Source organism: Coturnix japonica, chromosome 1 (assembly GCF_054131305.1).
Source record: "Coturnix japonica strain WE chromosome 1, WE-NBRP24, whole genome shotgun sequence".
In the NCBI taxonomy this organism is placed as follows: Eukaryota; Metazoa; Chordata; class Aves; order Galliformes; family Phasianidae; genus Coturnix; species Coturnix japonica.
Window position 1 is genome coordinate 99,948,913 of NC_140663.1, and position 27,427 is coordinate 99,976,339.

A 27,427-nucleotide genomic window follows, 5' to 3' on the forward strand; every position below is an offset into this window, starting at 1 on the left:
TGTGCCGAGCCGGCGCTCACACTGAGACACGGGCCGTCCGCCCGTAGCCAGCGTTGGTTGCGAGCCGGGCTGCGCGGCTCTTATCTCTCACACACACGCTTCCCGGCTCTTCCTCCTGCCCCAGCCTTCCCTCCGGGGCCACCGGCTCTATCAGACCTCTAGAGGCACGCACGGCCGCCCCGAGGGGCAGCAATAGCAGCAGCAATAGCAGCACGCCGCCCACGGCCCGCTCCCACGCCCCTCCGTGCTCCCCCCCGTCCCGCCTCACCTGCGGCCCCGCACTCACCGCCCGCGCCGCCGCCTCGTCTCGCAGCGCCGCCACCCAGGCCCGCCGCCACTGCCGCCTCCAGCTGCCCAGCGACAGCGCCCAGGCCAGCGCCGAGCCGCCCTCCTCCAGCAGCTCGTCCCGCGGCGCCGCCGGGGGCAGCTGGAGGGGCCGCCGCTTTCCCCTCCTTCGCCGCAGGGCCAGCAGCGCGTACTGCACCAGGTAAACGGCCAGCGTGGCCAACGCGGCCACGAAGAGAGCGACCAGCGCGTACCAGCGCAGCTCGGCAAGCCCGCCCGCCGGCCACGCCATGGCTGACCATAATGGGAGCCCCCCTCCCCGGCAGCCGCAGCCCGCGCAGGGCCCAGCCGGCAGCCGCGTCCGGCGGGCAGCACGGGGACGCGCCCCAGCGCCGCGCCGCCCCCGCCGCGCTCAGCCCCCGCCCACGGCAGGACGGGGAGGTCGGGGCCCGGCCCGGGGCTGGACTGGAGCCGCCGGGAGCTGCTTCACCTGCCCCATGGCTGCACGCAGATGTCGGGGTGCAGAAATGGAGCGGGCGGGCAGACCTGACGGCAAGCGATCGTTTCGGAAGGGCTGACAATAGCAGGACACGGGGAAATGGTTTTAAGTTAAAAGAGGGAAGATTTAGGTTGGATGTTAGGGGGAAGTTCTTCACTAGGAGAGTGGTTAGGCCCTGGAACAGGCTGCCCAGGGAGGTTGTGGATGCCCCGTCCTTGGAGGTGTTCAAGGCCAGGTTGGACGGGGCCCTGGGCAACCTGATCTAGTAAAGGTGTATGTTTGGTGGCCCTGCCAGGCAGGGGGGTTGGAACTACATGATCCTTGAGGTCCCTACCAACCCCGGTCATTCTGTGATTCTGTGATTCTGTTTGCTTGGCGCTTTCAAGCAGATTCACAACTGGAAGCAAAGGCTGGAGGAAAACGGGAGTATGGTACAGAGGCACCGCATGGTTGGGGCTGGAAGGGCCCTCTGGGTCCATTTGGGCCAACCCCGGCTCCAGCAGGGACACACGGAGCTGGGTGCCCAGCCCCGCGTCCCGCTGGGGTTTGAAGGTCTCCAAGGAGGAGAGACCACAGGCTCTGGGCAGCCTCCATCACCCACACAGCACAGCAGTGCTGCCTGGTGCTCAGTGAGAACCCCTGTGCTCCAGTTCTGCAAAGCCCCTGGCTCCATCTTCTCATGCAAGAGATTCTCCAGACCCTGTCTTGCTATTAGAAATATTTGACATTTTTTTCTTTGAAACTCTAGTAAAGCTATGTGTTAGCTAATATTTAATTATTTTCCTTCTCCACGTACCGCTGAACTTGGAATAGCCCTCTCTGAGCATCCGTACTCATCAAAGTATAGCTTTGGGGATGTGATTAGTGAAGTAATTAGTCGTGCTTTGAAGCTGAGAACTGTGATTCTGACTTGCTGCTGGGCTGTCTGTTAATCAAGCCTTGTATTTCCCAAATCCCAGCTTTCCTTTTAATTAGCGGGTACGCATCTTTGTTAGTGATTATGTCAAAACAAGCTTGAAATAATGTGAAGTGAGTAAGAATGATACAGAGTTCATCACAGAATCACAGAATATTCTGAGCTGGAAGGAACCCACAGGGGTGACTGAATCCAGCTCCTGGTTCCATGCAGCACCATCCCAAAACTCAAACCCTATGTCTGAGAATGGTGTCCAGATGCTTCTTGAACTCCAGCACTCGGGGCCATGCCCATAGCCCTGTGCAGCCCGTTCCAGGCCCACCGCCCTGTGGTGCAGCCCCTTTCCCTGATCTTACAAGGATTCTGGAACAAGAGAGTTACAGATGCATCATTCATCACGGTTCCATCACATGTCCAGTTTTGGTCCTTTGAGGTATGAATTCACTTACTATGTTAGAAATTCAAGAAGAAAACCGCCTAAGTAGAACAGGTTTCATAGTAAAGTCCAGGGTCTGTTGCAGGTGGATGGAACAGCAGGAAGGACCTGGAACAGGGAAAGGTGGGAATGGCACGTGCCAGGGTCCTGCCCTGCCTTAGATTGGGGCACAGCAGAGTGTGCACTCAGATGGAGGATGGGCTCAGGTGGAAGGTGACCCTGAGTCCCGTGGCACAGACGTAAGCGAAGGGAAGATGAGATCATCGTTTGTGGGGTTTTTTTTTCATCAATCTCATTTTTAAATCTGTAAGTAGAACAAAAACAAACAAATAAAAAACAGTAAGTGAAGCCCAACCCACAAACCAAACAACAAAAACACAATCAAGACCGTAGGCACAGTTACTGCACAATTAAATGATCACTTACACAGCAACCATGCACAGGGATAAAAGCAGTTCAAACTTCCCACTAATTCTTTGAGCTCTAGAGTATTTTCATGCAGATGTAGGAAAGAAGATTCAAATGAGGCTCCTCCTGCAGTCTAACATGAAGTGTGAAGCAAGGGTTTTGTTAGTGCAGTACAAGTGTAAGGGGGGCTTATTTGGCAAAACTGCATTGCCCAGCAAGGCTTTTATCCAGCATCCCAGGATGTGGTGGGATGCCATTCTCACTGTGATGTGCCTATAACCATGTCTTCCTTAGGAGATTTCGCTAGCCCAGCAGTCAGCCTGAAATGAGGCCGTTTCATGCTTTCCACTGAGCCACTGGGAGAGGTAGACCTGTCCATTTCTGTACATGGAATGTGACCTCTGGGTTGGGTCTTCAATGAAGGGGATCATCATCCCTTTCAAATGTAGCTTTTCAACCTCTTTCCCACACTCCTACCAGCTGTGCCAGGGACAGCTGACAGGCCTGACCCTTGCAAGTCTGCTCAAGGGTTATGGGCAAGGAGAGGTATGATCCTAAAGCTAGCTAGATGAGCTCCTGCATCCTGACCTACCCTTACTCTCCATTCTGTTTTCTGCATCCTTCTTCAAGGTGAGATTCAGCTGTTTTGTCTCACATGGCTTGATATACTAGAAATGTTTCCCCTGTTTTGTGACAGCTCTATGAGAAAGAGTGATGGGTGTGCAAAGGGCTGGGACAAGGACAGGGTGAAATGCCCAGGGAAGCCTTGCTAGAAGATGGCCAGCAGTCTGCAACCAAAGGTGTGACTAAACAAGCTTTAATAGCTCAGTGCTGGCCCCATACGTGGCTAGTATGGGACTAGCTCTTGTCTGGGAACAGCTCCTCACACCTCTTGACCTGCAGAGAACATCCTCTTCTTAATAAAGGAGTCATGCTCCATACGGATGGTGACATCATTAGAACTTCAGTTTGACTGGTTGTTCTTATTTTTGGTTCATTTGTGAGATCAGGAGATATCTGGTCTATTACGTATTGATGCTTACCAATCTCTGATGACAAAAATGTTATATTTCCACTGTGACCTCAGCAAAAAGACTTCATTTAGGTCATTTAGTTCTTCTTTGCTCAAATGCCTACATCTCTTAAGTGCTTAAGAAGGCGTAGTGCCAGGAGCTGAGTTTTTCATTTAATCAGGAAATTGCTTTTATAGATTTGTTACTACATATGTTATTGATATACACGTATAGTCTCAAAAATAAACATCTTGAAAAAACAGCCATGTTCCATTAAATGTAACTGTTAGCAAATTGCATAAGTTTCAAAACAAATTGGTCATAATGTTTTATTTTGACCAAACATTGTTCCTTTCGATATAGAATCATAGAATCACCAAGGTTGGAAAAGACCTAAAAGATCATCCAGTCCAACTGTTCACCTATTACCTATTTTATTGGAAACCATTCACCCTCAAAGAACAGGGATAGGACATGGAGAAATAGTTTCAAACTGAAAGAGGGGAGATTTAGGTTGGATATAAAGAACAATGTATTTTCCAGTAAGGATGGTGTGGCACTGGCACAGGTTGCCCAGAGAGGCGGTGGATGCCCCATCCTTGGAGACACTCGTGGTGATGCTGGGCAGGGCTCTGATGTAGCTATAGGTGTCCCTGATCATTACAGGGGGCTGGACCAGATGCCCTTTAGGTGTTCCTTCCAACTCATACAATTCTATGTGGTCTGCGGAGGTTGAGATTCGGTTGTGCCTAGATGTGTGGGAAAAAAACAAACAAAACCAGAAACAGTGACACTGCCGTGCTTGTATTCATCAAAGCATAAGTATCTCCTCTATTACTTGTAGAAGTCTTTTATAATTCTATTGTATTATAACCGCTTTTCTTTGTGCATCTGGGTACACCGTCTGTACCTGAGCGATCATGACCGATGCCATCAGCTATTTTTATTCTTTATTTTCATCCACTGGAGCCGAGTACATTCTATCCACCAGAGAGCGCCAGTAGTACCGGATTACTACCATCTTCATTCATGAGTTCACCTTGTGTGCAAGTGTGTTGACTATACGATATCACGTTAGGTATTATAACATATCCTCTTGTGTTTTCTCAGACATCTGTCTGCACTGTGGAAACCACTGAGGTAAACAGGCATCTGCCTTGGCAGGTCCAACGGGGGACAAAGACTGAAGAGTCTGGAGATGCATCTCACCTCTCTGCTCCTACGTGTCACCTGAGCAGAAAACGTTGTGGTTAGTGGAAAAAGTACTGAAGAGGACGGCTGTTAGATGAACGTCTAAATATTTGACAAAGTAAAATCTAAAGTATTTGACCAAACAAGGAATTTTCTCCAAACTCAGAAATTGCCATGAGCCAACTTTAACACATTCACACTTTTATGTACAGGCATACGTATAGAAAGAGGTCTCCTTTGTGCTGCGTTCCTGTGGGGCTCTCCTGCTGGAGTGTTGCAGTCATTAGTTTCTGGCTCCTCCTAGTGCCCGTACAGAGTTAGAGGCATGTAACAGATTCTAAGATTGTTCCTGCAAAACTAAGGCTTGATGTAATTCTCCTGAGCCTCCTGAGCTGTATTATACTTCCCAGAACTCTATCTCATTTCAAAAGTCAGCATTTCTATCAGTGATTATTCCCCCAAACTTATTTACGGTGTGTCTCTGTAATGGTGAGTTTGCTCTTTTTCCCTATTTCGTAATTCTTTTTTTAAAAAAAAGCATTTGCATGCTTCAGTTGTGTTTCTTTTGACGATGAAACAAGTGGCTTGAATGAAAGCTAACAAAGCTGAGTTTCTTTCTGGTGGCATTTAGCTGCAGCTGACTGATGTGAAGAGGAGGCAGCAGCAAACAGCAGCTGCCTTGCTATCGCTGCGCTGGGCTGCCATGCAAAGAAGAAGGCTTAACCTTTCCCCTTACCAGCAGAGCAGTGGGAACTTTTGGGAACTCTTTCTTCCAGAAGCTCTGTTATAGACTTTATAACTTAAAGGAATGAATGCAGTTTCTCATCAACCAAAAAGGCTTAGGAGGTGTCAAACCCTAGGGACTCCTAGCTGTTCATTAAGGAAGTAAGGAAAAGGCAGGAGCCAAGGAGCAATATTAATTGCAAATGACACCTTAGAACTGAGGCCAATTTCTTGTTCTTAGTAGGGCTACTTCTGGATCTTATGATCTGCTGCTGTCACCCTTCTCTCTCCCACCTCTTCCTGCTCACTGCCTCTTGTTCCTACAGGCACACACTGGTGGTGCCTGCAAACCTCAGCACAGTCTCCTCCTTCCAGAAGAAGCATCTCTGGATGCTAGTAATCCCACCAGGCCACACTGCTTCATATTAAACTTCATTGGCTTCAAGCAGCCTTCAGTTGTGTATGGTATGTTGCTAGTTAAGAGCCTGTGCCCTCGAGTATCAGCTTAAACCAATGTATGCAGCCGAGGCTTCATGACTTGAAGAGCTATACCCATCCTAGGTTCTGAATGCCACAGCATTAAAATATAGTTGAGAGTTGTATTAAAATTGCAGAGACAACATCAAAGAAAGAATCTGGCTTTGCTTTCCATGTACTCCTTCAACACACGCAAACAGAAGAGTTTGGTGTGCTGCTTCATTGCAGCCAACACCTTGAAATTTTCTATTGCCAGAGTATTTCAGAACTGGAAGTAGAAACATCATCCATGTGGGTCTAAGAGCAGATATCTTCCATGCAACATTTAATCAGATTTTAGTCCACTCTGTACAAGTAACAGGGGGGGAACAGTGTGTAGATCTTGACTGGTTCCAGATAAACCCTGGAGGTTAGTTCCTTTTGCAGAAAGAAGAGGGAGCCAAGCACCCAGCAACTCACCCCTCTCTGAATGGGTCAGACAACAGCTCCCCCCACTCTGTTTCCACAGCTCGCTTACTTTTTAACACACAGGATGGTGCTCCATGGAGGAACAGGCTGGCAGCTCTTTGCCTCTCTTTTCACAGGTTTAAGGATTATCAAAGGCAGAAATCCTCTTGACCCTGGAGAGTCCTTTCAACCCTTCATTCTGACCATTTGATAGACCCCATACTTAACTCTTCTGGAGCTTTTCACAACACCCATTGCCCCTCCCAAACCACAACAAGACCACATGCACACAGGTGAAAATATCAGGTAAGTGCTAGGCATATGCTCTCACTGCAAACATCACCATTCCCACCCACAAAGGAAAAACATTAAAGATTAACTCTTTTTGAGACTGTGGCTCTTCTTATTAAATGTGATTTAAATTCATCAGTGCGTAAATGGAAAATGGTAAAGGACAGAAGATGTGGAATACAGAAAATTCAGAATACAGCGCAAAGAGTTTCCAAAGTCAGGTCTCAGCCACACTGAAGAGAGGAACTCTGTGCCCCCAAAATATAATTTTCTGGATCCAAATACTGCACTCTCATCCACAATTTCTTGGAGAAGGAAATACATGCAGGGAAACTGCTTTTGCTGATAGCACCGTGAAATACCATAAATATTCCCGCCAGTGTACATTCAAACTCTGAACTGAGTTTTAGATGAAAGAGACACTCAGTTGATGTCACCTTGCTTCCTCAAATCCTATTTCAATCACTGATTGAGAAGGAAGCAGAACATGAGCACCACTCAAGCACTTAGCAGACTTTCTAGAGCAGTTGGTTTCCTTGTATTTTCAAGTCAAACAGCGCAGGGCACTTGCTAAAACAAAGAGCCCTTATTTCAGTAATGCAAAAACTACCATTCACTTTCAGCAAATAGATCAAAAAAAGCTCTTTTGCAAACAAAATTCTCATCCCACAGACACAACGGTATGCACAAAGACGTCACAACTTGCCAAGAGATTCCAGTAGAAAACACAGTAATTCCAAAGAAAGAAAGTGTAAGTTTATTGGACGCCAACATTTCTTAGTCAAGATCTAAGTAAAGAAAACATACAGTAGAAAAAGTTGTACAAAGCAGCAATGGATTTACATTGCGTTAAAGAAAAAGTTACCCTAAGCTATTAAGTCTCTGTCCTAAAAAAGTAAAAACCCATTCTTAATTACAATCCAATACTGGTGTATCGAATTGATATACAACGACTGTAAGGTATACAGGATTAAAAAAACAGCTTCTTTTGCCTTACCTCTATAACGCTTTAAAATGACAAGTGATTTTGTGTAACGAATTGGAAAATTCCATAGCAAATATACTGGATAATTCCAATTTCTAGAAACTGCATTAAACTACTTCCCCGCACCCAAATACTACAAGTGATTCCATTTTCCTGCTTTTTAAAAAGGGACACTGTCAAGAATAAGCTTTAAAATGCATGTTTTATATGTATTCTGCAAAAAAAATTGGGTTTTTTTTCCCCTGCTTTTACATGCACGCTTTAATTAAACACACCACAGTAGTGAGAAGCGTGTATCTTGAAAAGGTACCACATATCACTGACAGGAACAACAAAGGGAAAATTCATCAAGTCCTTTATTCTGGGATAGAGAAGATGCAACACAACAGTGAGCTCCACCCACAGAATTCAGATCTATTTTTTCCAGCACTTTTGCAACAATTTAGGAAAATGCCTTCCATAGGTATTTTCATGCCCAACTAGCTCAAGTGTTAGGAGTCAATTCATGTTTTCTTTGAATTTATTCATCTCAAGAATTTTTAATACAGCTAAGTATATTTATAGCATGCGCTCTTTCTCTTGATAGTGTCCCTTTATGTACAACAGTTATAGTACAGTTTTTCCACGAGTTGTTTTAAATAAACAAGAATCAATGACATTAAAAATACTATCAGGCAGCGTTCAACCAAAAAAATAATAATAATAATTAAAAAAGTTAACACTGATTAATCAACAGCAACATTGAAAAAATCCTAACCTTACTGTGATTTTTCTCTAAATCTTCTGGTAGGAAAATGTAAACAATTTCATTGAACAGTATAGGCACACGCCAGACCTACAGGCTCATGCCAGATATCTGCACCCTCATTGTTAGTGCCAAGAAGTTCAGCGTAAGTCTATCCTTATCCCATGTGCGAAACTTCTAGTTTTATCACTTGAAGTTTGGAACAAAAACAGAGTATGTGTTACTTCAGACCAAACCCGCAAATACTACTGGGGGGAGGGAGAAGGTATTCTACTGGATGTCACCTGAATGGTTGCATAAATAGGAAATGTAGGAATGAGTCTCACAGCTGTGTGTTTTGGTTCATGGATAAGGCTGTATCTCCATTCTGAAAGACTTGAGAAGTCTAGCGTCACCCACTGCTTCAGAAGCTTATCTTCTCAGCTGTCAGGATGTTTCTATTCTCTTTATGCAAAATAAAATGTAATAAAGTACAAGAAGCATCATAGCGTCATAGAATGTCCGGAGTTGGAAGGGACTATGAAGACCTGATTTCAACCCCCAGCCATGGTCAGGGACACTTCCCATTAGACCGAGCTGCCCAAAGCCCCATCCAACTTGGCCCAGAACATTGCCAGGGATGGAGCATCCACAGCTTCTCTGGGCAGCCTGTGCTAGTGCCTCACTGCCCTCTAAGTAAGAAATTTTTCTTAATATCTAATCTAAATCAATCATCTTTTAGTTTAAGGCTTCTCCCCCTTCTCCCATCACTATGCTGCCTCATAAACAGTCCCCCTCCAACATTCTTGTAGGTCCCCTTTAAGTAGTGGAAGGCTGCAGCGAGGTCTCCCGGGAGCCTTCTCTTCTTCAGATGGAACAAGCCCACCACCTCCCACCTGCCTTCACAGGAGAAGCACCCCAGCCCTCCAATCATCCATGTGGCCTCCCCTGGACCTGCTCCAACAGCTCCATGTATCTTTTGTTCTGGGGGTCCCAAAGCTGAATGCAGTACTGCAAGTGGGACCTCACATAAAGGGACACAATCTCCTCCTTTGCCCTGCTGGTCAGCCATCTTGTGATGAAGCCCAAGATGCAGTTGGCCTTCTGGGCTGTAAGTGCGCACTGCTGGCTCGTGTCAAGCTTTTCATCAACTAGAACCCCCAAGTCCTTCTCAGAGCTGCTCTCAATCCAGTCATCACCCAGGTTATACTGAAATTGAGAACTGCCTTCACTCAAATGCAGGACCTTATTCTTGGCCTGTGGAACTTCATGAGGGGGCCTACTCCTCAAGGACCCCCAGATGGCATCTCTTCCCTCTTAAATTATCAACAAAATAAGATGAGTAGCTTTGCATCATACACAAACTTGCAGAGGGTGCACTCAATCCCACTATCCCTGTGAAATCTCAGTATCCATAAAGATACTAAATAGTATTGGTCCCAGTACGGACCTCAAAGGACACCACTTGTTACTGGCTTACACTTGGACAATGAGCTGTTGACTGTAACTCTTTGCACATGGCCATCCCAGCGCTTCTTTACCCATCAAACTGCCCAACCCTCACATATATACCTCTTCACTTTAGTGGCAAGAACACTGTGGGGGACCACATCAAAGGTCTTACAGAAATTCAGGTAGATTATTACTGGTTGCTGTCCTGCATTTTTCTAAGACTGCAGAATTAAATGTTAGGTGTACATACAGTTTTTATACAGAGGAAAACTCACTTTAACTTTTCATTCTCAAGCATAAAGAATGAAGCCATAGGTAATTTCTCACTTTCAGTGGGTGACTATGGTCCCAATTTATCAAAAAACCTTTGCATGTTTTTTAAAACAAAGTTAAGACCGATCTCACTGGAACTCAATCACATGCTCAGACCTTGCCAGCACAGTGCCTCAAAGGAAAAATAAGTCCCAAACCAAAATACATTTCATGGCTGAACCCTGCTTGTCTTAAATGCAACAGTTTTCACTGTACTTCCACTGAAGCAGTATAGATCTCTGAGATTTATCTGACAAACTATAAAAAACAACCAACAAGGAAAGTAGTAAAAATTCTAATCTATATATATTAAAACATCTGCAAATTCCTGTCACAAATTTAAAGGAAAAAAACCCTTTTTGTATTTAGCAAGAGCTCTATATTTGCATCGCTTCAGCACACAATTACAAGTTTAAACAAAATATGATGAGGACAGGTTCTTGTATCAATAAATTTGCCTTTTATTTTGGCTGTGGCCAAGCTAGACACTCTTCAGAAGATATTTATAAACAAACAACTAACATTTTTTTTCCATAATTTAACTTTTTAAACATATATTAAAGTTATATAAGTGGAAGCATATTTATTCCTTATCCTCCAAAATAAACACTTCTATCAAGGGTTTTTTAAAGTACTGTATAAAAGCTAATAGAAAACCAGAACTACTATATAAACATCTCATATTTAAACTTCAGATATCCTTAATTCCTTACGAAGAGGAACTGAATTTAAAAAGCAAAACTAAACACAGAACACGCTTAAAGTTAAAATGAGAACTTAAGAAAATCTGAAGAAAAGCTTAGAAAGAGGATATTCAGACCCAACTTTTTTTCCTTTGTAAATATAATACATGGCATACTAGGGAGAAGCTCAACGTTTCTTCAAAGATACTGTATGAGCTTTTGATTTTAAAGTGAGCATTTCTTTAATTATCACACCATGTATCAGATTCCCACTTGGAAGTTTGATGACTGTAACACAACTGACTGGCTGCCATTTTCCTTCAGAAAGTACCCTGATTTTTGAAAGGCTGGATATGAAATATTATGCTGTTGTAAAGAGGAATAACTGGTGAAAACTTAGGCATCAGTAACTTAGGCATCAGTTTGCAAGAACATCTTCATATTTTTCTATGCACACATTTCTTACATGCAGTTAAAGCACACCTGGCAAGTCTTTAGGCTTTTCTCATTTTGTTAAGTCAGGTTAAATGCAGTAAGCATTTGACTTCTCTTGCTTGAAAGAAATCAATTTAGTCTGATCAGGATTTCTAAGAATTTAACTGATAGTCACAGATTAACATGACTAAACTGAGATCAAGTTTGCCTGGAAGAGCACAAAAAGGATGTTCAGCAACAAGTTTATATTTCCAGCAAAAAACGAACCGAGAGGCTTGAAGATAACATTGTTTTGGGTTTTTTTTGGTAGCTAAAAAAGTCATTGGTCCACTCTGAGCCTACTTCAACTTAACTGAAAGAAAAAAAACTAAACAATTCTGTTAGGAGAAAACTAACAGTGGCACACTTGGACTGCAACAGAGAACAATCTTTCCCAGCGTGTGCCTAAACGAGGGTGCTCATCCTCAGATTCTGAAGAGCTACACAGGCGCTTTATTTTGCTAAATGGTGGTATGAGCAAGCAATACTTTTTAACTTTGAGTGTAGGATGCTGAGGGAAAAAAAAAAAAAAAAAAAAAAAAAAGCACTATTAGAGCCAAATAGAATTACTGCCTCACTCACCCTTGTTCCCACTGAAAATGGTGACCAAATTCTTGCTCTTCTCAGTGAGCAAAGACTGGGCTCTGACTAGATAGTGTGGGTTGCAACCCCAGTCCCTCAGCTTCCAGGGTAAAGTCTTCAGGACCATAAATACCATTTGCATCACTGATGTTCTCGCTGTTCATTGCACTACTCCATGGAGTTTAAATTCCAGCACAACAATTTTTCACTTAATTTACCACAACTTATTGGTAAACATTTCCTTGAACAGAGTGATTTTGGACCCTTGCTGTAGTTTCTGGTAAATATCTATGATTCTGCTTTTACTAAATGCTCCAGTTGTGACTTGTGGTAAAACAATGGAACTGCATAAAGTATCTGCAGCACATTATTCTCATGACTTTCAGCAGATAAGAAAATTGCAACACAGTACCGCAAAGGATAGGAAGCAGCAGAAAGAAACATTCTAAGCATTGTATTCATAAAATACAGTGATAGCAATGTGATGGTTTTTCCTCTGCCTTGAGCTGGATATGCACGCTTAATACAAATTTCAAATACGTACTTCTTCATTTATACAGATGTCTATATAAATATTTACATTTTACTTTATGTTAAAACTTATCTTTGTATTCATGGCCAAGCTTATCACTGAGCGTAGGAACACAAGTCATCTTCTATCCCTTAACGAGCTCTTTTTGTTGTGTTTTTTTTTTTTTTAATAGTTATACATTCCTTTGCAGTTAGAATTACAAACAGTTGTACAAATAGCAGAAACAAAACTATGAAACGTATCTGACATCCTTTCAGCCTTGGTTCATATTACAAACTGTAACATCTGCATTATGATGGCTGTTAATGCAATGACTTTAGCTACTGAAATATCCATAGTAAATTAGTCTTTGGGACCTTATATAAAGCGACGTACCCCCCTCCCCCCACTTCTCCTTAGAAACCTATAATTAAATGGCTGAAAGCAGGCTTGCTGCTATTTTTTAATATAAAATCTTATTAATAATATTGCTGATTTTAAATTCAACTTTAATTTGCACAAGTTCCATATAACAACAAAAGAATTTTATGTTCCCTTAAAATATCAAACATTCGTATCCAATAATATTGGGATTACTGAAACATGAGGTTTATTCGTTATTGCTAAAGATCTCTAAGACCTAAGTCAATACATTAAGACACTCCATCCACTTCCTCTCTAACTGCAAGTACATGGCAGCTATTTATAAGGAGCTTCTGTGTTGGTTTCTTTAAGGAAAAAAAAACAACAAACAATGAAGTTGGTTACAGTATTTCACCACTATAAACTCACAGTTAGAATCCAAAATGTTGTTGCTCTTCCATTTAATATATAACTCTATATATAATACACACGCACACACCAACATCACAGGATGAAGATCCATGCATACAATCCAGATGCGATTGCATTTCAGTGTTAAATGAAATCAAAATTATTCTGTTACTATTAGATCCCAGTCCATATTATCTTTAATTACCCAGCTTTCTACCTACTAACAAAGTTAGTTTACCTTAACCTCCAAATCCAAGCAGCATCACAAATTCAGAATCTTCTGTCACCGCTGTTGTTTTGATCCTCTTATGTTTCAAGTTTACATGGCATACATCCGAGATCCTGACAACAGCCTCCATCAAATCAGCTTTTTAAGGTATCTCTGAAAGCTAATTGTGTGTCTGCTCATGGCTCCAAAGACTAAAAGCTGTCTTGAAAGTCCTGTGACAGAGTTTACACATGTACTGTCTTTTGAACGTGATTGCTGAGAGTGGTGGAGCATGATAGAAGAGCGTATCTGACTCCTGCGGTACAAATAATTTTTCAGTAGTAGTGGAGCTTTCAGACAAGCCCGTTGGACTATCAGGCTCCAAAGGCTGGATCTTGGGTAGTGGCGGGGGCGGAGGTAAAGGTGGTGGTGATGGGGAATTAGCTGGTGGACATACCTCGGGCTCCTTATTTGCGGACTCCTCTGCAGCCTGGGACATGTGGGATTGGAAGTGACTCCACAGCCGGAAATTGGTTCGGAAGGCCTTGTTGCACACATGACAAATAAACGGCTTCACAGAGCATAAGAGCTCTTGGTGGCGCTCCAGTTGTTTGCGTACAGTGAAAATCTTCCCACACTTTTCACAGGGCCACAAACCAGCATCTTTGTTGGAAACTACTTCCTTTGGTTCCCTGCTTGTCTCAGTGACCTCATCCTCTATATCGTCTGCAGGCTCTTCCTTGATTTGAATTTTAAACTGCTTGGAAACACTTAAGTCTTCAGGCAGGCAGGAGGAATCTTCAGAATCAAAATTAATCTGTTCTGACGAGTCACTGAAAACTCCATCTTCTTTTGCAGCAAAATTGTTTATTTTATTAGATTCTGACTGAGGAGGCAATCTTGATGAACTAGTTATGTCTCCATTGTGATCCAGGATAGGTAAAGAAAAGTTCTCTGATGGAGCCATCGTGTTCTGATTGTGAACTTCAACCTGATGACGCCAAATACTAAAGGATGATTTGAAGGTGCGCATACACTCAAGACAAGTAAGCTTCTTGTATTCACACTTGCTTTCATGCTCATGCTTCAGCTCCGGGGATGAAAATCGAAGGCTGCAGTAAGGACAAACAGTAGCATTTCTACAGAGTCGCTCATGATTTCCCTGTTCAATAAGTGAAGAGAGCTTAGCATTACAGAGACGGCACTGATAAACTTCCTTGTTTTCTACAGGACTTTCAATATGAATATGGTCTTTCTGCTTAGGAACCTTATTTCCGCCAATTGGTTTTTCTCCTGGATGCATTTTTATATGTTGTTTGAACTGTGAGAGGAAACGATAAGCTTTTCCACAGTAGACACAAATATAGGCTCCTTTGGTTCTTGATCTTAAATTCCTTTTGATGACTTGTTGTGCTTGTGAAGTAGATTGTCCTTGAAAACCTTGCTTGCCACGTCTTAGTTTAACTATAAGAGCTTTTTTAATTTCTCTCTCTCTCACTATATCAATGAGTTTTCTTTGGAATTTTTCATCCAAAACAGCATGCGAACTGGAAGCTGGTGAGGGATTCTTCACAATTCCATGTTGTGTCTGGCAGTGTGTCCACACTTTGAAATTTGTGTGAAATCTCTTGTGGCATATGTCACAAGCGTAGGGCTTTTCTGGATTATGATACATGTTAATGTGACGATGAAGACCTGCTGTTGACCTGAAAATTTTAAGGCAGTGTTTGCATTTAAATTTTTTATTTGGTCTTGCTTCTTCCATTTCACTGTATTCATCTTTACTGACATCAGAATCGGCAAAATCAGCATCAAGGTGCGTAGGGCTTGAGCCTTCCTCAAAGTTTTCTTCCGATTCAGGAGAACCCTCTTCATTCACCTTGAGTTTCTTGAATGGTAGCCTTCTATCAGCTTGAAATCTTCTTTTTGCTGGAAGTCTACTTGGTTCCTTATGATCATCCTCAGTTTTAAAAGGAAAGTCTTTATTTGTAGATACTGATGCGTCACCCACTGTAACTCTTATTATTTCAGATGGATCTGAAAGTGGACTGCTAGGTTCAGTTTTTATTCGCACCTCTGTGAGAGGGGAAGAAACTTCCCTATCAGTTGTCTGAGAGGCACTGAAAGACCTAAGGCGATGTGGGTGCATTACCTGTGGCTTTTCATCTAAGACTAACTTCTCTGATGACTCTTTCAAGCACAACTTTTGAGATGAAACATTAAATATCTTCTGGGAATCAGTAGTTCCTGGTGAGGAGGAAGATGATACCTGCGAAGGTTTTAGGTCAACAGAAGGTGAATAAATAGGAACCTGGCTGTCCATGGACAGTGACCGTCGAAGGAGACTTTTTACAAGTGGACCACTTCTGTCAATGCTTTGGTTTTCAGGACCAGATCCACTAGATGGGATTACTAGTCCTAACTTTGAGTAGTATAGCAAATTCCTATCTTCACCTTGACCATTTCCTTTTCCTGCCTCTCGCAACAAAAATGTAGATTCTGATGAGCCACGTAGAGATAAGACTGGCGGTCGTGGTCTTTTTAATGATAACTCTGCAGCCTTTCCTCTTAAAAGCTGACTACTGCTTCCTGGCTCATCACTTGCAATTTCTTTCTCTGCTAAAGGTTTTTGAGGCAACACTGTGTTCCTTTTCACCAAACCACCTCTGCTCTGATCCTCTGCAGTTCCAGAAGTTTCGTGAAACTTAGTATAGCTCACAGGGTTTTCTTTCAGCCATCTCCTTTCAGTCAGTGACAAATTGTGAAGGGTTTCAGTTGGCTTTGCTACTTGTGTTCTAATGCTAGTTTTGATAGCAGCGGAGGGTAAAGGTTTAGAAGTATGGCTTAAATCATGCTGTGTTTGATTTATACTCTTTCCTTGTGCTTCGCTTCTGTTCTGACAGACAATGACACTCCTCTTCTGAGAGCTAGTTTCATCTTCATCTTGATACAGTATCTTCTTAATGGGGCAAGATGGAAAGGGAGCTTGAGGGCTCTTAGAAATAATATTTGTAAGAAAGGAAATTCCAAGGCTGTAGCCCAGTTCTTGCACAGCTGCAAGACTGCCTTTCTCAATGAACAAGGATGAAGAATAAATGTAGTTTAACACATTATCAAAAGCATCTGGTTCACAAAAGTCAAGCTGAAACACTGACTGAGACTCATTCTCCTTGTTTGTGAACAGAGTCTGGAAGTATTCGCTGCTGGCAGCTAGAACATTTTTATGAGCTCGAAATTTCTGATCTCCTACTATAAGAACAACATCACATAGCTGTCCCTTTAGACGCTCCTCATTCAGTGCGCTCAGAAGTGAAATGGCATGTGCTGGATTTATGTAATGCAAGAGCCCCTCCATGATTCTGATGTTCCTGAAAAAGAACAATAAGAAAAAAAATTATGTTGCTTTATGTAGACAGTTGTTAGAGATAATGTAAATAAAACTAATTGCTCTGTATTTCATAAACAAGCTAAATGACTATCAGTGCTGCTGAAGAAAACTGCTTGTTTGGAGGAAAGTTATGAGATTTAACATAATATTGTTTGCTTCAGCAGATGTACAGGCATTAGAAGCAGCTCATGCTACAGAACACTTTCATATGCTTTCTGTTGATCTCGCACTAAAAATAACACATTTAATTGGGGAATAGGGGTATTGTGTTTTCTACCTACAGCACAGCTGTCTACAAGAAGGAATTCCTTTTAAAGAATTCAGTTGATCATCTTTTTCTCAAGTTTGGCTTTAAGAAAATTCAATCTTGGCAATTACTTCAATAAACTTTTGAATCAGATACTGTTGTGGTCTAGCCCACTGGGCAGAGAATTACCACATAGACGCTCACTTACTCCACTAGTGTGGGATGGGAGAGAAATGAAAAAGGTAAAAATGCGAGAGCTCCTTGGTTAGGGTAAAGACAGAAGGAGCATAAGGGAAAAAGAAAAAAAAAAAAAAAAGGAAAAGAAAAAAAAGAAGACAGCAAGTGATACACAATGCAATTGCTCACCACCAGCTGACACCCAGCTAGTCCCCAAGAAGCAGCCGTCCCCCTGTCCAGCTCCCCCAATTCTGCTGTTCAGCTTGACACCACGTGTTATGGGACATCCATGTGGGCCAGAGTCAGCTGTCCTGGTTCTGCCCCCTCCTAGCTCCCCGTGCACCCTCAGCTTCTTGCTGGCTGGGCAGCATGAAGAGCTGAAATGTCCTTGGCTCTGTGCAGGCACTGCTCAGCAACAACTACAACAACAGTGTGCTAACAACATTATTCTCATCCTAAATCCAAACACAACACCATAACCAGCCATCATGAAGAAAATTAACTATATCCCAGCCACAGCAAGGACACACATCTAAAGTTAGTTATACTAAGTCACTTCGTAAGGTTAAGCAACCCTGACAGTCTCCTGCTAACTAAACAAATAAAAAGGTTTTTGCTGTTACTTTTTATAAGGTGATGAAAAGGACATTAATACTGGCAGAATTATGGCCTGTAATCTAGACTAATTCATTACGCCTGCTTATATTTAATGAGTATTAACATGCATACACTTCTAGCTAGGAAATATGTATTAATTCTTATACCTGCGCTAACAAGATTTGGTTTCTTGGAAATCTCATAATGTTACTTGAGCTATCACAGAAGCACTTTGCTCCTGCTAGAAAATAATCAGTTAACTGAATTCTCCATCTTATTCATTAGCTTATATGTGGACTTTACGCCCATAACCTACAGTTACCTACCCCCCAGATGCATCCAAGAGTATAACAAACACAAATTAAACCGCAGTGCAGAAACCCCCACACTACTTCAAAACACAGCCCACTCTGTACTGTAGAAAGCCTCCATAACTCAACAGGCTTTTCCTGACTAGGTTTTAACAAGAGAAGACAAACAGGTTTTAAACTAGTCTGAGCAAACAACTTCTGTCATATGGATTGAATTTTATATATCAGTGCACACGTACACAAGCACAAAAATCAGCAACATCCAATTTTATTTTGTTGCCATGGACACTCCTACAATTCTGCTTAAGACAACCTGAAGTACAAATTTTTAACTACTTTCCTTTATGGTGATGAAAAACAAGTAAATGATTTGTCTGTTAAGAGAAATTTTTTTTGCAGCTGATTTAAGAGACTTAAAATATTTACATATGATATATGCTACAGTAACAAAAAGGTTTCACTATTCATTGATTCTCAATCAAAGCTGACAATTTTATCAAAAGAAAAAATTAAGAAGCTATAATCCTGTAATTATTGAATGAGAAATCTGGCAGCCAATGGGCTTCAATCACAGTAAGTGACTGAAGTCTGAATTGATAATGCTGAGAAGATGACTTAAAGTCTCAGGACATTGGTCATATCACAGGACTGAGCTACCACTTCTGCATCTGAAACTACAAGATGAGTGTGTAGTATCAAGGCAATAGCAAAATTCTGTTTCCTATTCAAATCCGCCTCTTAATGGAGTGTTCCAGCATCTTGCAGCATTATTTCATTAACGCTAATTTATCCTTAATTCACCTCAAATAGTTAATAATGCATAATGCCTCCACTCCTCTCTCTAAAAAGGTAGAACAGTCATGCTTCTATGTACGTGAGAAATCCATCTGCTCTGCTTTTTATGTTTGACTTAAAAGTACTGTTGGGGGAGGGGGGGGGGGGGGGGTTGAGCTATTTTTTGGACACTTCTATAATGAAAAGTGGTGGTGCCTGAATGGCCCTAGTCCAGCCTGCACGTCTGTGCACACATTAACACATGAAATATTAGCAAGTGCTCCAGGAGTGCATTTTTCCCTTTAGTTTCACCTTAAACAGAGTTTGCACACTCAAATGATTTGTGCTGCAAATTAACATCCTGTAGCACAGGCCATATGAGGAGAGGCTGAAGGAGCTGGGAATGTTCAGCCTGGAGAAGAGGAGGCTCAGGGGAGACCTTATTGCTCTCTATAACTTCCTGAAGGGAGGCTGTAGTGAGCTGGGGGTTGGCCTCTTCTCTTGTGTCATTAGTGATAGGACCAGAGGGAATGGTTTCAAGCTATGGCAGGGGAGATTCAGGCTGGACATTAGGAAGTATTATTTCTCAGAAAGGGTGGTCAGGCACTGGATTGCACTGCCCAGGGAGGTAGTGAAGTCACCGACCATGGGAGTGTTCAAGGAAAGACTGGATGTTGTGTTGAGGGACATGGTTTAGTGGGAGCTATTGGTAAAAGGTGAACAGTTGGACTGTTATGATCTTTTAGGTCTTTTCCAACCTTGGTGATTCTGTGATTCTATAAAATTAAATAGTCTACAGAGATAACAAAACAATGTCTTTCTGAAGGAAACCTGAACTAAAATATAGCAGTAGAAACACCTACTAAAAGTTGCAAATGAACCCATACCTCAAGGACACGCTGGGTAGGAGATGGTCAAATGTTCTGAAGTATTTTCAAACATTTCATTTTAATCTGCTTTACCCAGGCCTTGAGTGTTCTGTAAGATACCTGAAGAATAAACACCGTGCAGTTACTATGTGTTCCTTTATTCATCATAACACAGTAATGCTATTTCTATAGACTGGTGTGAAATCCACACATCTAAAACAGAATCCAACAGCCCCCATTTTTCTTCCTATATACTCCTCCTTATTCATAGGACACCTTGAATGTGCTACATTACACAAGACAGAGAAGAGCATCCTAGTACAATCCTGCATTTCATTTGCAGAGCACAGCTTCTTCTGTGCGCCAAAGGAAGCAGACCTCTTTGGTGCAACTGGCACTTTAACAGTAACCAAGGCTGCAACATACACAACTGGCAGGGGACCAAATTAATCCTGCAAAAGCAGCTTTAATCCTGGTCTTCCCTACTTCTAGAGTTTGACTTTCAGCTCCATAGCCTTTAAAGACAACGATCAGAAATAAAACAAGTTACGGTATGTTAAAAAACAAATCCAGAACCAGTCACGCAGAACCATTTTAACACTTTTACACAAGCCATCAGAAAGCCTTTAACACAGATTTAAAAAGTAAAACAAAAAACCCACAAGATCACTAGTGTAAACATACAACATACTAAAATTTAACTGCGTGAACAGTTCTCAGTAACAAAGTTAATCAGGGAGTTTCCTGCTCCCTTTGGTTCATCCTATCTGCATGCTGCTGCTCACAACTCCCGCAGCTGCGCTAGAACAAATATTTGCAGGTCTGCGTTACAGAACAGGTCAGACAATACATAGAGAACAAATATTTCTTTTCAGATGTTGGTCATTTCTCATAGTAACGCTCAATCCCAGGGACAATTGTATTGGCATAACTGAAGAGAAAGCAAACTGTGGGAGTGGAGCAGCTCTGGGAAGACAAGAGGTTCCTAGTGCCACTAAAGCTGACGTAAGGCTGACAGCACTCAACCCCTTTATAAATGGCATGCCTAACAGCGTGTAAACAACAGATTTGATTCCAGGTGTTTGAAGAATCATACTTCCTCAGCTGAAGATTATTCTGCCTCTAACTGCTTAAGCCCTTTCCTGATAATCTGCCTTTTTTTTTAATTATTATTATTTTCCAACCAATTTTTCCAGCTCTCTTCAGTACCAGCTAAAAGCAAAGCTACTTCCTACTTTGTTCCCTGATGTCAACGAGACAGAATGTACCAGATCTCTCACTGTCTGTGCTCTGGTGTTACGTTTTACTGATCCTCAGGAGGAACAGTGAGAGCGAGCCTCCAGATCCAGGAGAGGGAGGCACAACCGGAGCACCTTTGGGAGATGAGGAAGAGATTTGACTGTCAAATCTTCAACAGCCCTCTACTGATATCAACCTTCAGAGGCTGAAGTACCACATTTGACACGAGTTAATAATGACAAGAGCAATTGTTTTGAATAAGGACAGAAAAAGATACCCCCATTATTTCAAATGACTGGAGGAAAAAAAAAAAAAAAAAAAAAGTCTCTACTCACAAAAGCTCTTCACAAGTGAAGGGTGAAGAATCTTTCTCTTTGGCTCAGCGGTTCTTTGATTCTCACCAGCTCCCTGCCATCACACTGCGAAATCCCCTTCCATCTTCTCTCCCTCACTTTCACGCATCCTGCTCCCAGCCCTGGGGTCCTCTACCTTTTACCAGTGACCTCCTACTAAGTTGATTCAGCTCCCTAAAACAAGGCAGGAGAAAGAATAATAAATCAATCCAACTTTTTATATATTTGCTAATTTAGAGGTGAGAAGCATAATCAGCTCATGCAGAGGTCAGATGCATCAGAGCTGCTGTAAGAGAAGCAGTGAAACTGCCTGTTCTTTGTCAGCAAGTCAATCAGCTTTGCCATCTGAAACTTCACTTTCAGAAGCAATGAAGTCACTTAGTCTGAAATTTTACAAATGCAATCAGCCAGATATACAAAAAAGTTCATCACAACAACTAATACTTGTAAACACGTAACTGGAATAAGACATTGCCGTTGCCTGCTGACTTCCATTATAACCACGTCCACATAGATGTCAGCTAAAGCCACATCAATAGTGTCCTGGAGGTGGAGGTAGGAAAGACTGTTCCAAAACACCTGAGGACAGAGTGCTGCAGTAAGAACGTGCCAGGACTGACAAACTGCAGTTAGAACTAGAAAACACGGGGAAAGAAGATGTGTGCACAGAGGAAACAGACAACGAGAGAAACTTAACAGTGGTTCTAACAGAGAAATACACGTATAACCGTGGCAGGAGGAAACCCACTAAAACGCAGAGAGATATGAATGGTGAAGCCCAGCCTAAGAACACAAAGAGGCTTCCTGTGGTGTCATCAGGTAAGCACAGGCAAGTTGTGCCTGGTTGTGAGTGCTCTGCAGAGGCTTTGATGGCTCTCCTTGTTCATGTACTGCTTCAGACCCAAAGTGGAAAGAACCCTCATTATCAATCAAGGGACCAGATGCAAAAGAAACCTACACTGCTTAAACTTCTTCTTGACTGTCCTGTGCTGGATTTTATTATTTGAGCTTGACTACAGCTTGTCAAATGCCTTTTCACAGACACATAACTAAAACTTGAAAGTAAAAGCTTCAAGCCTACAGAACAGGATTGTAATTTTCTTTTCCTCAGTGAATATTTGAACGATCTCTTGCTGCATTGTAAAGTCTATGAAGACAGTAGGTCAGCAGCCAGGAGATTCAGGAAGACAAGCATAAAATCAGAAGAAAAATATATTTATGCGTGAAACTGATCTATTAATTTCCAACTATTTGACACACACGCATCATCAGAAGCACAAATTTAAGGACAGGAAAAGAAGAATTTCTGTACCACTGCAGTCTCTTTATTTTGCCCTGCGCTGCAGGCAGACTAACAATTATCCTAACACAGATTAGATGTTCAGGAATCAGAAACTGTTTTTCACACTCAGATCAGACCCATCACTTTTCCAACCCAGCTCCAAGCTACAAAGTCTCTGAGTACCACCACAATGCCCTTCACATTCTTGTTTACAAACGAGCAGCACTTAAGGGTGTGATTTCACCTTAGTCTCAGTCCAATCTAATCAGGGATTGAAGGGATCAGTCTGCACCTCCTCCCCCTGTAAGGACAGACAAGTTCACTGTCGGCTTGGCAAGCTGATCCAGCTCACCAGGAGATTGCACAACCACTGGATGTAAGGGAGAGGGCAGGAATGTGTGCTGCCTGGGAGCTCTTCTCATTCTTTTTGGAAGAGTTCATGAAGATTAGCCATGGTTTGATACAATATTTGTCCTGGCCTCAGCACCTCAACTGCAAGGTACGAGGCTCACCATCCAGACTGCTGCAAATAAAAATCAATGCATTTTAAAATCCCTTTTCCTAAGGCGGCCTTCAGTTTCCATTCTTAGGAGTTTCTTAACACCGCCATCAAAATCCCATGGGAAAAGCCCCATGACTTGATGGCAGAACTTACACTACGATCCCTGAACAAAAAGCTCATCCCCAGCAATATTTCATCTGACTTTTTTTTCCTTTTCTTTTTCTTCTTTTTTAAATAAGAGATGCATGAAATCAAGAATGTGAAGAAGGGGAAATGCACGCCAAAGCTGGATGGCTGCACTCTTCCTACAAGCTGAATTTATTATTTTATTGGTAATGCTGAGATATACTTAGCGAGCTGAATAATATCTGGTCACCTGCTTTGCTGGATGAGCCGCTCTTTGTTTAACTGGTCTAATTCACAATAAAATTCTACTTACACACTGCTTTCAAATCTGCTGGCATAGTGAAAGTGACAAACCATCATCATAAGCATGGGAATATTTCTCTTAATACAAAGGTGCTTTTTACTGGCATAGTATATTTTGCAAGGAAACCCATGTAAGAACAGTCCCTATAAACCTACTGTTTTACACTAATGTTTGTGCAAGAATAAAAGTATAGGAATAAAAAGTCGCGCACTTAATTCAAAGCACACTGAACTACTATAATAGCTAAAGTGTGCACTGAAACTAGAAAATCCCAAGTGAACAGCCTGTTATTTTTCAAGATTCATAGAGTGCAGGTATCTCACACACTGAAGTGACCCCCAAAAAACTCCTTTCAGCCACTGTTAATGATGGGCAAAATATGACGAAGCCAACATTTCCAAGGTTCTCTGACCACTCAGTGTAGCAGCGTTCACTAGGCCGCAGTTCACTTGCTCTGAAGCTGACAATTAATTTTAACAGAGAGCTGAAAACAGCTGCAACTATGGCCTATGACTCACAAGTCTGCACCTCCCAGTGCAGCACAAACTGTGGTGGTTACAGCCCCACTTCCCCTACCCAGCTCCTCCTCCTTGCCCCCTGTAAGACCACACTCATTAACAGACCAGGATTATCATTACTTTGTAGACAGAACAGCTTTCAAAACCTGGAAAACCAGAAATGGAAATTACTTGAGGTTTTTAAATGTTAACTGCTTCACAACTACTGAAGTTCAAAACCAAACAACTTCAATGAAGCACAATGCCTTCTGAAGCAGTGGTCAAGTTGTCCATTTAAACCCAAACTTTGGCATGCCTCTGCTTGACAGCAAATAACTGTAAGGAAAGCAGAGCCAGTCACTGCTGAGAACGTGATCACGGCACCAGCTGTTTAATTCTCTAGCAGTATTCTCCAGCATTACATAGAGACAAAAGATGAGCCCAGAAAACACCACACCATAGCAATATCCAGTTTCTGGCGATCCATGCAGGAGAGGGGACACAAAAGGTCTCATTTATGATCTTTGTGTACAATTAAACATATAGCACAAATGATCTCTGAAGCTTCTTATAAACACCTGCCTCTTTCCACATTAAGTTTAATTACTAATATTATAGAATGGCTTGCGTTGGAAGGGATCTTACAGCCCACCCACCCCAACCCTTGCTGTGGGGGCAGGGCTGCCCCCCACCAGCTCAGGCTGCCCAGGGCCCCATCCAACCTGGCCTTGAGCGCCTCCAGGGATGGGGCACCACAGCTTCTCTGGATGTACTAAAGGATAAGTTACTCTAAGCGTTTAAATAAAGCACCAAACTTATAATGACTTGATTCCCAATTTGGATCAAAGGTAACGTTGAAATTAGTAGAAGAGCAAGAATACACTGGAGGGAAAAATAAAAAATGATACAGTCACCCCTTTAGTTTTCATCCACAGGGGTGACCTTGGATCCAGCAGGCTCTGGGAAGCCCACAGCTGAAAAGACCCCTGATAAACCCTTTTCTGGCACACATTCCCATAGCTGAAGTCTCCAAAGGTTGTGATATTTCCCCTTAAGTCCTCACTGAGGGACATGTAAATCCTACAAATGCTCACATCTAGCCATCCTGGTTGGATTTTCCATAGGAAGAAAACACCACATGTTCTTCTGAGAGGACAACGCTCTGTCATGACTATAGTAACAGATTCAGAGAGAGAAGTGTGCAAGATCCTATTAGGGAGAGAGAGAGATAGCCACATCATTTGTGTTTTGCAAGCAAGGTTTACAAAAACAGTTGCTAAGGTTTGCTAAGAAGTTCCCCCCCCTCCAAAGAACATCATAGGGCTGGTGGAAAATTTTAGTCAAAGCAGTTAGTTTGTCAGTTTGAGCAAAGTCAGAACAGAACATAGTAACCATCAGCCTTCAGGTAAAATGGATACAGCACAGAGCTCTCTTTTATGTGCAGTACAGATTTACTACTCCTGATGTCATATCGAAAACACTGTTATGTAAAAATGTATTCAAAAAAAACCCACAAGCTGTACTTCCACAGTAATATTGCTTTAAGGATGAAAACTCAACAGTGTATTAACTACAAGACCTTTGTTGTACTTGAGAAATAAAATGTAAGATCATATAATTCACAATGGCTTATCTACCTATCTACAGCCAGCCTCTCCCCCACGAACAGGACAGCTTTCAGAGGAGTCACAGAATCACAGAACGACCCCGGTTGGAAGGGACCTCAAGGATCATGTAGTTCCAACCCCCCTGCCTGGCAGGGCCACCAAACATACACCTTTACTAGATCAGGTTGCCCAGGGCCCCGAGTGCCATTAGCTATTATGATGTGCTTGTTCACTGCTTGTTGGAAGTTCCACACTATGCCCTTCCTTGCAAAAACGACTCATAGAGATGGAAATGTTTCAGAGCTGTGATATTTCACCTGAGCCACATCCAGTCAGGACAAATAATGAGAGTTACAGAATCACAGAATTGTAGGGGTTGGAAGGGACCTCTAGAGATCATCGAGTCCAACCCCCCTGCCAAAGCAGGCTCCCTACACCACGTCACACAGGTAGGCGTCCAGGCGGGTCTTGAATATCTCCAGAGAAGGAGACTCCACCACCTCCCTGGGCAGCCTGTTCCAGTGCTCCGTCACCCTCACTGTAAAGAAGTTCTTCCACACATTCGTGCAGAACTTCCTATGCTGTAGTTTCATCCCATTACCCCTAGTCCTGTCCCCACGCACTACTGAAAAGAGACCAGCCTCACCACTATGGCTCCCACACCTCAGGTATTTATAAACCTGGATCAAGTCCCCCCTCAGCCTTCTTTTCTCAAGGCTAAACAGACCCAGTTCCCTAAGTCTCTCCTCATAGGGGAGATGCTCCAGGCCCTTCACCATCTTAGTGGCCCTCCGCTGGACTCTTTCCAAGAGATCCCTGTCTTTTTTGTACTGGGGAGCCCAGAACTGGACACAATATTCCAGATGAGGCCTCACCAGGGCAGAGTAGAGGGGGAGGATCATCTCCTTTGACCTGCTGGACACGCTCTTTTTAATACACCCCAGTATGCCATTGGCTTTTTTGGCTACAAGGGCACACTGCTGGCTCATGGTCAATCTGTCGTCCACCAGGACGCCCAGGTCCCTCTCAGCAGAGGTGAAGAAGTTACATAAAAGAGAAGTTCGGACCTGCCCCACCAACTCCTTCCCACCCTGAAACTCTCAACCTAGATGGAATCCCCGTTCTCCATACTCCCCAACCGGCACCTGCCATCCGAACCAGCCCACCAACCGCCCCTGAGGGAAGCAGGGCACCCCACACCCCTTCCCGCCTCATGGCCCCGCACTCGGCGCCCTCACAGCGGCACCGCCCCCCGTCCATGCACAGCCTGTGCGCAGGCGCAGCTCCGGCAGGGGTAGGCAGGGTGGAGGCGGAGCTGGGGGGCCGCGCATGCGCAGTAAGCGTGGCGCCGAGCCTATGTGGCGGCTGCGTGCCGGCTCAACGAGCGGCCGCCGCCTCCTCGCGGCGCAGGGCGCGTGCGCGAGGCTGAAGGGAAGGGGAGTTTCGTAACCGGCGCAGGCGCCGTGCTCCGCTCGGGGACCGCGGCCCCGTTCGGTGGGGGTGAAAAAAAAAAACCACCACCTCAGAGTTACGTCAGGAAAAGACGCCTTTGTACACGGGGAGACCCAAGCGGCGCGGGCGGCCCCCGAAACGGGCGACGAGACGCGGCCGTTACTCACCCGCTCCGCCGGCGGCCGCGCCCCCCCCTGCCGGCCCCACTCGGCGCCGCCGGTCACGGTTCGGCCGCGCGCGCTGCTGCCGCCGCCGTGATTCCATCCATCTTGAATTTGACGTCATCCCACACCAGGGATGAGGTCATCGAA

The 27,427-nt window shown here is 43.4% G+C and overlaps 2 protein-coding genes and 1 long non-coding RNA gene across 19 annotated transcripts in view; 1 reads left to right on the forward strand and 2 right to left on the reverse strand.

Moving 5' to 3' along the window:
- The window catches only part of C2CD2 (C2 calcium dependent domain containing 2), a 34,784-nt gene extending 34,007 nt beyond the window's left edge, over positions 1-777 (reverse strand). For 2 of the 10 annotated variants that reach the window (XM_085529592.1, XM_085529611.1), the window contains exon 1: positions 269-717. In XM_085529592.1, coding sequence (XP_085385718.1) covers positions 269-577 — 309 coding nt within the window. In that variant the 5' untranslated portion in view covers positions 578-717. Of the gene's footprint in view, positions 1-268 lie in introns of all 10 variants that reach the window. The other 8 variants (XM_085529616.1, XM_085529621.1, XM_085529601.1 and 5 more) reach the window with 8 other exon arrangements.
- On the forward strand, positions 348-14,135 carry LOC116654374 (uncharacterized). 2 transcript variants are annotated; one of them, XR_014939688.1, is made up of 3 exons: positions 348-487; positions 4,668-5,936; positions 6,533-14,135. It is a non-coding gene; the product is annotated as an uncharacterized LOC116654374 (long non-coding RNA). The 2 variants fall into 2 exon arrangements; XR_014939689.1 differs by having other exon boundaries at positions 4,668-4,806.
- On the reverse strand, positions 7,421-27,419 carry ZBTB21 (zinc finger and BTB domain containing 21). 7 transcript variants are annotated; one of them, XR_014939635.1, is made up of 5 exons: positions 27,284-27,419; positions 21,329-21,520; positions 19,773-19,874; positions 13,422-16,759; positions 7,421-11,827 (listed from the first exon to the last, which is right to left on the reverse strand). XR_014939635.1 is itself a non-coding variant. In XM_015883052.3 (5 exons), the coding sequence occupies exons 4-5, from the start codon at positions 16,744-16,746 to the stop codon at positions 13,573-13,575; spliced, it is 3,033 nt and encodes a 1,010-aa protein (XP_015738538.2). In that variant the 5' UTR covers positions 16,747-16,759; positions 19,773-19,874; positions 21,329-21,520; positions 27,284-27,419; the 3' UTR covers positions 11,835-13,572. The 7 variants fall into 7 exon arrangements, 6 of the variants coding, with proteins under 6 accessions (XP_015738538.2, XP_015738504.2, XP_085385696.1 ...); XM_015883052.3 differs by lacking the exon at positions 7,421-11,827 and having other exon boundaries at positions 11,835-13,707; positions 13,849-16,759; XM_015883018.3 differs by lacking the exon at positions 7,421-11,827 and adding an exon at positions 17,393-17,622 and having other exon boundaries at positions 11,835-16,759.
- Between the last annotated feature and the right edge of the window lie 8 nt (positions 27,420-27,427).